Source organism: Engystomops pustulosus, chromosome 6, assembly GCF_040894005.1.
Source record: "Engystomops pustulosus chromosome 6, aEngPut4.maternal, whole genome shotgun sequence".
Taxonomy (NCBI): domain Eukaryota; kingdom Metazoa; phylum Chordata; class Amphibia; order Anura; family Leptodactylidae; genus Engystomops; species Engystomops pustulosus.
This window is the reverse complement of record NC_092416.1, coordinates 127,935,225-127,945,256: the sequence shown is the minus strand read 5'-3', so window position 1 is coordinate 127,945,256 and position 10,032 is coordinate 127,935,225. Positions and strand designations below refer to the sequence as shown.

At 46.0% G+C, this 10,032-nt stretch overlaps 1 protein-coding gene across 3 annotated transcripts in view; it reads left to right on the top strand.

Annotated features, from left to right (window-relative positions):
* Positions 1 to 7,874: 7,874 nt before the first annotated feature.
* The window catches only part of LSM14B (LSM family member 14B), a 30,993-nt gene continuing 28,835 nt past the window's right edge, over positions 7,875 to 10,032 (top strand). Inside the window, exon 1 of one of the 3 annotated variants that reach the window (XM_072110981.1) lies at positions 7,875 to 8,158. In XM_072110981.1, the coding sequence (XP_071967082.1) occupies positions 8,038 to 8,158 (121 nt within the window). In that variant the 5' untranslated portion in view covers positions 7,875 to 8,037. The remainder of the gene's footprint in view (positions 8,159 to 10,032) is intronic. The other 2 variants (XM_072110982.1, XM_072110983.1) reach the window with 2 other exon arrangements.

The following is a 10,032-nucleotide window of genomic DNA, read 5'->3' as shown; positions in this document are numbered from 1 at the left end:
TTCACGCACAACCATCTCTAGGGTTTACAGAGAATGGTCCGAAAAAAAAAAACATCCAGTGAGCGGCAGGTCTGTGGGCGGAAATGCCTTGTTGATGCCAGAGGTCAGAGGAAAATGGGCAGACTGGTTCGAGCTGATAGAAAGGCAACAGTGACTCAAATCGCCACCCGTTACAACCAAGGTAGGCAGAAGAGCATCTCTGAACGCACAGTACGTCGAACTTTGAGGCAGATGGGCTACAGCAGCAGAAGACCACACCGGTTGCCACTCCTTTCAGATAAGAACAGGAAACTGAGGCTACAATTTGCACAAGCTCATCGAAATTGGACAGTAGAAGATTGGAAAAACGTTGCCTGGTCTGATGAGTCCCGATTTCTGCTGCGACATTTGGCTGGTAGGGTCAGAATTTGGCGTCAACAACATGAAAGCATGGATCCATCCTGCCTTGTATCAACGGTTCAGGCTGGTGGTGGTTGTGTCATGGTGTGGGGAATATTTTCTTGGCACTCTTTGGGCCCCTTGGTACCAATTGAGCATCGTTGCAACGCCACAGCCTACCTGAGTATTGTTGCTGACCATGTCCATCCCTTTATGACCACAATGTACCCAACATCTGATGGCTACTTTCAGCAGCATAATGCGCCATGTCATAAAGCTGGAATCATCTCAGACTGGTTTCTTGAACATGACAATGAGTTCACTGTACTCAAATGGCCTCCACAGTCACCAGATCTCAATCCAATAGAACATCTTTGGGATGTGGTGGAACGGGAGATTCGCATCATGGATGTGCATTTACTAAGGGCCCCGCGGACCGCACTTTCATTGGACATCTTGAAGATTTCTGTTTTGCGCCACTGGGACAGGGATTTAAAAGGGGTTTTTGGCGCACACGATTGGATTTTGCCGCAATCGCCAGCTTTCATGCAACACAAATCGGGAGGCGAGCCGTCGGATGATCAGACGAATTCGGACAAACCACAGGATTTAACATAACAACTGTGTCGCAAGTCATGCACCAGGAAGAAGAAGGTGAAGTCTGGCGGACCTGAGCGGGGAGCGACACATGCAGGAATCGGGCGCACAATCTTCATTAATCCTCGGCGGACAGTCCGGGTCGGGGATCGCGCAAGGACCGGTTAAGTAAATGTGCCACATTATAATCCCTCTAGTTCTCTGTGCTGACAATGTGGTTACATTATCAGAGTACAAGGTTTACAAACACTTTCATTTAGCTTCTGAACATTATACTAGTATCTGACACCGTCAACTCTCCTACATTTCTGCTATTCAATACAGTAGATCTGCTGTGCTTCCTCAGATAAAGAACTTATCTGTATGTAGCTTGTCGTTCTCCTCATGCTGCTGGCAGGAAGTCAGTGTCTATTGCAGGGAGAGCTCCGTCCAGGACTGCAGGGGGGCGGGGCTAGAGCACAGGGAGCAGAGAGAGAGAAACTCAGCTCCATGGCCGTCACACAGAAATCCAAGATGGCGCCCCCCCGACCCTAAGTCAGAAGTTACAGGGTCGTGTCTAAGGGCAACTGAAATTGTGTACATCAGGACTGATAGAGACAGGTTGGACTTATATCTGTGAAATGCTGTATTTTTGTTAATAACAGTGAATTAGAGAATGTGTTATTTTGTTACCCTGAGTACATTTAATAAACTTGTCTTCGTAGGAATACCCCTTTAACACTGCTGCTCTGTACCAATACATTGTAAAATGTTTAGGATTGAATTAAATTAGCTGCAGCATCACCTTAAATAAATTTGAATTCAGTATCCTCTCCATGAATAATATAAAGATACAGTGCCTTTTAATTAGAGCATATTGCCCCTTTATGGATTTAGGTAATGTGCTACCCTCACCAATTTAAATACGGCAAACCCTTGCCATGAACTGCTTCCTGGAACAAACAATAACAGAACTTACTTTGCCCGTCCTCAGAACATAGAAAAAGACCACCAGAAATGATGCTAACAAGCCTGCTCTTATGACCGCTCTATCCTAATTGGACACACACTTGTCCACTTGATATTGTGTAACAGCTGTAGCTACTGCCTGGCTATGCAACAGCTAATTGTGTAATATGATTATCCAATGGTGTTTCTGTAACACAAGCTGGAAGGTGATTGGAGAGGTGCTACCACCTGACCAGGGGAGTATATAAACCCCTGCTGGGCAGAAGCAGAGTGAGAGGCTCCATCTTGGAGCCAGTCTGCAGAGTCAAGCCAGAGTAAGCAGCACACCTCAGTGCTATTAATCCCAGGAACATCTACTGCTTCCGGCGTACTAACTAGCACCCAGGGCAAGTCCAGAGACTTAAGCCCAGAACTGAAGCTCCATATCCACCTGCCCAGTCTGCATAACCTACCAGGCTGTGTGTAACCTTCTTGTGGACCGTCTCTCCAGGACCTTTCCAGTTTAAGAAATCTGCTGTTTATAGTTCTGGCCGTTGTCTGCTGTTCAATAATGATCTGTATGTTGATTTGCAAAACGTTGCCTCCGTGTGATCCCTGGATACGGCTGCTTACCGGTCCCCATACCAAACACCGTGACATCAGCACGCCCTAGGCCGCAACCACCAGCCACTCCGGTATTCTGGGCCTCGGCTGCCTCCAGGCCCCAAGAAAAGGCTAAACCCCGGTGGGAGATGTTGCATATCCTTGCTGTTCCAGCCAGGATCCAAGAAGATGATACCTCTCTTAATAGTATTATATTGGAAAATTTGATAACATTAACATGTTTCTAATCTGTAGGAAACTGGTTGATAAGGTTTCCTCCTGACATTTCTGCTTAGATGTAGTGCTGTCAGGAAGAACAACAAGAAGAATGGACACATGAAGACAAAGCTGCCAGACCTGCAGCAGATCAAAAAAATGAATAGGGCAGTTTTCCTTTTAGGTGGTGTACACACATAACTACACAGATTCAATCTATACACAGACACACACAATCACTTCACACACACGGGGTCACATTTACTAAGAAGAGTGTAGTCTGTACTACCGTATAAGCAGTTTGCCTGTGTATAGTGCAGAGTGCTCCAGATTCAGGATTTCTGGCGTCTGTTCTGCAGACGCCCCCTGAACTCCTCCGACAGAATAAACCACTTTTTTTGGTGCACCTCTAACATGCGCCGTGTGACACATTTCTGTAGGACTTTGCAGGTTAAATATGGTGGACAGTCCGACTGAGCACTAGAACGCCCCTTCTGTGCAAAAGTTTGTGTTGCTTGAGAAATAGTGTTGCAGATGGCACAAATGTGGTGCGGACACTTCTTAAATACCTGCGCAAGCAGATTGCACCTGTACTTTCAAAGTCCGACAGAAAACTGGCGCACGACCTTCAGTAAATGTGCCCCATAGAATAATTAAGGATTTTTAAAAGTAACCCCCTCCTTAGAATGGCAGAACTGCAGACATGGTTTCTCTGCCCAGAACAAAAAGGGACAAGGTCCGGAGAGACCCTGGCACGGGACACTGGAAGGGAGCGCCAAGGAAAGAACAGTTGTTGGTTTTTTTGACAGTCCCCCGCACACATGTTTTTCATAAGTTTTGGACAACCCCTTTAACATCATTTCAAGGTGTCTGCTATCCTAGTCAGTAACAGAATGGACTAATGGAAACTCTAGTGCTGGTGGAGAACTTGTCAAGTTTTACAGAAAATTTGAAGCAAAAAAAAACAAAATAGAAGTTCAGCTATACCTTTTAGATGTAGATCGAAATGGTCTAAAAGCAGGTCATGGTCTACTGCAAGCTCCGCCTTCCATCAGAGGGAGGCAGTGGTTCCATCCTGTGTACTTTCTCCCTATTCTCCTCTATAGGAGATATGGAAACAGCTTAGGACAGGCGCATTTGGCTTCTGACCACCTCATATTAACCACACATGTCTGATAAGAGAATATATCCCTTCATATCAGAGATATGCATTTGGTAAACATGTAAAATAAAAATGTGTTTTTAAAAAACCCATGCGTTTTTGACCTTTTTCAATCAAGATAATTGGTAAAACCTGTAAAAAACAGATGAGTTTTCAAAAACGCATGCGTTTAAAAAAAACGGATGAGTTTTTTAACGCATGCGTTTTTTTAACGGACTGCTTAAAAACAGACCAAAAACGGGCTCAAAACGCCATGTGTGGCATCACCCTAAGGGTGATGTCACACATGGTGTTTTTAGGCCGTTTTTTGGCACTTTCTAGCTAGTGCATTTTCAGATCGTAAAAAATGCATCTGTTTTTTAAAATGCATGCATTTTTGTCAGTTTTTAATTGCCTAAATTTGGAAAACCAGTCAAAAATGCATGCATTTTCAAATACCGCATACGTTTTTAATGCATGCGGTTTTTACGATCTGAAAATGCACTAACTAAAAACGGCCCAAAAAAGGCCTAAAAACGCCATGTGTGACATCACCCTAAGGCAGTGGTATCGAACGTATGGCACGGGTGCCAGAGGTGGCACTCAGAGCCCTTTCTGTGGGCACCCAGGCCTTCACCCCAACACAGAGTTTGCTAGATAGGACTCAAGGCTTTCTCCTGTGGTCCAATACAGACCAGAATGTGCCATGCTCAGCACTATTTCAAAGCGACATCCTTGGCTGCCAGGACTACAGGAGGAACGAGAAAGAGTGGATAGAGATGGATTGTCATTGTCCTGCTCTGGGTTCCCTGATTCTTCGGCTAGTGCCACAAGTAACGCTTTGTCTGCGTTTGCAAACGCAAACAAAGCCGCACCCACCGGCAATCGGGAATAAGCCGCCGGTGTTTTGCGTTAATTTAATGCAAAACACTGGTGGGTGCAGCTTTGTCTGCGTTTTTAAACGCAGACAAAGCATTGCATGTGGCACCAGCCTCCCTCTTCAGAGGACCCTGGAGGGAAGCTACAATCCAATGTTCTCCATCATCATTCTACAGCAGGGATCAATAAAATACTGCTTAAATTGTCATGTTGGCACTTTGCAACATATGTGTGGGTTTTGGTTGTAGCTTGGGCACTGTCTCCAAAAGGTTTGCCATCACTGCCTTCTTCTACCCCTATTATTATATCATGTACTGAACCACCCGGCAGCTGCTGCAGCTTACATTATATCATGTTATAAGTGGAAAATGAGGATCATGTGATGTGCCACAAGGGGGACCTGCACTGTGTGACCTATGATTACAGCGTCCCTGCGTATAGTATTCACATTTCACAAGATGAAAAAACATTGGAGTTTCTATAATGAATATGTAATAGACAAAACCTCTCTGGTCTCCGACTTTCTGGGCTAATACAACGGGCTTAAAAACGCCACGTGTGTTTTCACCCTTAGGCCGGCGCCACACGTAGCGCTTTGTCTATAGAAACGCCAATGCGATCGGGCCGAGGCCCGCCCTGGTGGGCGCGACTTTGTCTGCATTTGCAAGCGCAGACAAAGCGCTACGTGTGGCGCCAGCCTTAGGGTGAAGACACAGGTGGCGTTTTTAGGCCGCTTTTGGGCCGTTTTTAGTTAGTGCGTTTTCACATCGTTAATGCAGGTTTGACCAATTATCTTAATTCAAACTGGTCAAAAACGCATGCGTTTTTTACGATCTGAAAACGCACTAAACTAAAAACGGCCCAAAAACGCCACGTGTGTCTTCACCCTGAGGGCGCGTTCACACGTTGCGTTTTGGTCGCGTTTTCATTGCGTTTTAAACGCATATACAACAGCTGATGAGAGGTGATTTGCCTAATTACATTACCGTTTACGTTTGTAAACGCAATGTTAACGCATGCGTTAACAAAACGCATGCGTTAACGCTTTGTTAACGTATGCGTTAACATCGCGTTTACGATGCGTTTTGTAAACGGAAGCGTTAACAGTGATGTAATTAGGCAAATCACCTCTCCTCAGCTGTTGTATATGCGTTTCAAACGCAATGAAAACGCAGGTTAAAGCGCAACGTGTGAACGCGCCCTGAGGGTGAAGACACACATGGCGTTTTTGGGCCGTTTTTACTAAGTGCGTTTTCAGATCGTTAAAAAAACACATGCGTTTTGGTCCGTTTTTCCGAAATTGCGCAATTAAAAACGGACAAAAACGCATGCGTTTTTAAAAAACGGATGCGTTTTTTAACGCATGCGTTTTTAACGATCTGAAAACGCACTTAGTAAGAACGGCCCAAAAACGGCCCAAAAACGCCATGTGTTTCTTCACCCTTAGGGCGCGTTCACACATTGCCTTTTGGTTGCGTTTTCATTGCGTTTGAAACGCATATACAACAGCTGATGTGAGGTAATTTGCCTAATTACATTACCGTTTACGTTTGTAAACGCAATGTTAACGCATGCGTTTACAAAATGCATGTGTTGACGCATTGTTAACGCATGTGTTAACATCGCGTTTACAATGCGCTTTGTAAACGGAAACGTTAACAGTGATGTAATTAGGCAAATCACCTCTCCTCAGCTGTTGTATATGCGTTTCAAACGCAATGAAAACGCAGGTCAAAACGCAACGTGTGAACGCGCCCTCAGGGTGATGGCACACGTTCAGTTTTTTAAGCCAAAAGCAGGTGTGGACATAATGGAGTGAGACAAATAAATGAAAGGTGCTGCACCTCCTCCTACTTTTACTCCATTCCTGGTTTGAGCATCACGTCAGTGATGTCACACATGGCGTTTTTAGACCGTTTTTGGTTAGTGCGTTTTCAGATAGTTAAAAACGCATCCGTTTTTAAAAAACGCTTGAGTTTTTTTAAAACACATGCGTTTTTGTCTGGTTTTCCGAATTTGCGCAATTAAAAACGGACAAAAACACAAGCATTTTCAAAAAAGGATGTTTTTTGACGCATGCATTTTTTACGATCTGAAAACGCACTTACTAAAAACAGCCCAAAAACGCCATGTGTGATATCACCCTGAGGGCGCGTTCACATGTTGCGTTTTGACCTGCGTTTTCATTGCGTTTGAAACGCATATACAACAGCTGAGGAGGGGTGATTTGCCTAATTATATCACTGTTAACATTTCCATTTACAAAACGCATCGTAAATGTGATGTTAACGCATGCGTTAACAGCGCGTTAATGCATGCGTTTTGTTAACACATGCGTTAACATTGTGTTTACAAACGTAAACGGTAATGTAATTAGGCAAATCACCCCTCCTTAGCTGTTGTATATGCGTTTCAAACGCAATGAAAACGCAGGTCAAAACGCAACGTGTGAACGCGCCCTGAGGGCTCATTCACATGTTGCGTTGTGGCCTGCGTTTTCATTGAGTTTGAAACACATTACAACAGCTGAGGAGGGGTGATTTGCCAAAGTACATTACTGTAAACATTTCCATTTATTAAATGCATCTAAGGGTGCGGTCACACGTCGGGTTTAACGCATGCGTTTAAAAACACTCTCCAGCTATTGCAATGCGTTTTTAAACGCATGCGTTAAACGCGACGTGTGACCGCACCCTCAAATGTAAACTGTAATGTAATTAGGCAAATCACCTCTCATCAGCTGTTGTAATGCGTTTCATGAAAACAGGACCAAAGCACTACCTGTGAACACGCCTACTCGCTAGACTCATTTATTTATTTGCTAGACGCCTGAAAAACCATTTCCATTCCGTACACAGAACAGACGTTAGCGCAGTGTAGGCAGCAGTCTCGTGTGCAGGTGTGCGCTATTGAGAGGAGGCGCAGGCTCAGCACCGGCGCACCTCATCCTCCCGCGCACAGCTGACAATCTAAACATAAACATTCCCCATCGCATCCTAGCCCCGCCTCTAACATGTCCGCCGGCCCCGCAGCCGTCTCGTATCGTCATTAGTTGCCGGGTCTTAAGCCAGTTCTGCCTGTGCCAGCCAATGAGAGCGCACTACGTCACCTGCCCCGAGACACCCGCACAGAGTGCGCAGTAAGAAACGAGCAGAGACCCCGCCCCCGGCTTGTAAGAGGGCGGGGTCCCACTTCGTGTATAAAGGGGCAGACAGTGGGCGGCGCCTGGCAGTTCAGGGGGGTTCCTCAGGTATAGAGGTGCGGGTCAGAGGCGAGTTGCAGGAGAAGCCGGCACCATGAGTTCAGGAACTCCGTACATCGGCAGCAAAATCAGCCTCATTTCCAAGGCTCAGATCCGTTATGAGGGGATCCTGTACACCATCGACACCGAGAACTCCACTGTGGCCCTCGCCAAAGGTGAAGAGGGGCCCCGACCCGGTGGTCGGGCAGCAGTGCGGGGGGCAGCCGTCTCTATATGCGGCTGAGCGGCGCTGCACGGCATCCTGGACACAGATGACGTAATGCAGGGCACACAGCCGGCGCACGCCAGGGGGCGCTAGAGGAGCGGAGGCAATCCTCAGGAGGCGCAGGCCTGTCATAGGAGGACACCTGCTCCTCGCTTGTGCACTTGTACCCAGTGTCCTGCTGCACATAGGGAGGTTTGGCGCAGCCGGGAGTGGGGTGCAGGGGTACAGCAGGGCTTGTCACTCTGGGATCCAGGTTGTGTCCAGTGAATGTGTCAGGGAGGCTCATCTTCTGATCAGCCATTCCTGGGTGACTGGATTACTGGGCAGTGACTTGCTCTTTCTGTCCCATAAAACGTTGAAGTGGTTATTCCCATATTGTAAGTCCCAGTATTCCTCTATATGGGGCTGCAGGTGGCTGAGGCCCAGGTCACATCTGTTGGGTCTTCAGTTACTCCCTTCAGTTGTTTTGAGCCCAAACTGGGTGTGACTGATCACACAGAACAAGTGTAAGTGTTTCCAGTGATTGTACAGAGGTGATGATAATGTGTAATGGGAAGACGTTCTGCTCCAGGCCTTGGCATGAAATGACTGAAGAGCTGAGGGTGCGGTAACACGTAGCGCTAGTGTACAGGGCCGGCCTTGGGGCGATCGCATGTGCCTTTCTATGGAAAATTATGCGATCCGTGACCAGAACCCCGTGTATTGCATTGTTTTAATGCAGGTCACCAGGTTCTGTTCACTGTTCGCATGCATTTACATAGAAACGCATACGCAATTGGACTGAGGCCGCGTTCACACATTGCGTTTTGGTTTGCATTTTTATTACGTTAGGAAACTCTTTACAACAGCTGAGAATTTGCCCAATTACATGACTGTTAACTTAATGTTAATACATGTGTTAACAGTTTGATGCATTTTGTAAACAGTCATGTAATTGGGCAAATCACCTCTCCTCGGCTGTTGTAATGCATTTCAAAACCTAATGAAATTGCAACCAAAACGCCACCTGTGAACGCAACCGGAGGCTGTTCTCGTGTTCAGTTTTTAAAGCTAAAAGCAGGAGTGGATCATAATGGGTGAGAACATAATTTAGAGCCACTATTTCTGCAAATTTTTAACTCCACTCCTGGTTAAACATCCAAAACTGCAGCTGGAAAACTGACCATGTGAACGCACCCTGGCAGATGAGAACTGGGCCGTCTGTCTCCCTCTCCTGTAGTCTGTCCTGTCTCTCAAATCAAGGAAAGACTGTGGTTGCTGAAGACCATTTAATTCTACCATATGAATCTTAACTCTGGGATTTCCATTGTTGGTGAGAACTGGGCCATGTAAGGGTGCTGTCACACGGTACGTTCTTGGACTGTTATTGAGCTCTTTGAAAACGCATGCGTTTTGTATGTTTACTATGCATTTGGCTGGTTTGAACCTATTTCTCTTTATTTCTGGAAGTGTAGGCAGCTGTGAATGGGATTAAAACCAGCCCCACGCATAGTAGACATACAAACGCACCATGTGACAGCACTTTTTGATCTCACTTACCTTCTACAATCCTGGAAAATAAATGCATTATTCATAATCCTGCTACTAATGCACAAAGGTATGGTTACACGACTGAGGCCTGACGTGACTGCAGCGTTGTATTGTCTAAACTTTTCACGTTGCCTTTAAGACTAAGGGCGCGGTCGAACGCAATGAAATTGTATGTGGACTGGGCTCCTCTTGACTGTGACTGCGTCTCAATTGCAATGCATGTGATTGGAAAGCAGCCCCTGGTGTCTTGCATGTAAGAAATTAAAAACGTGTGGCGCTAACTACACACATGCC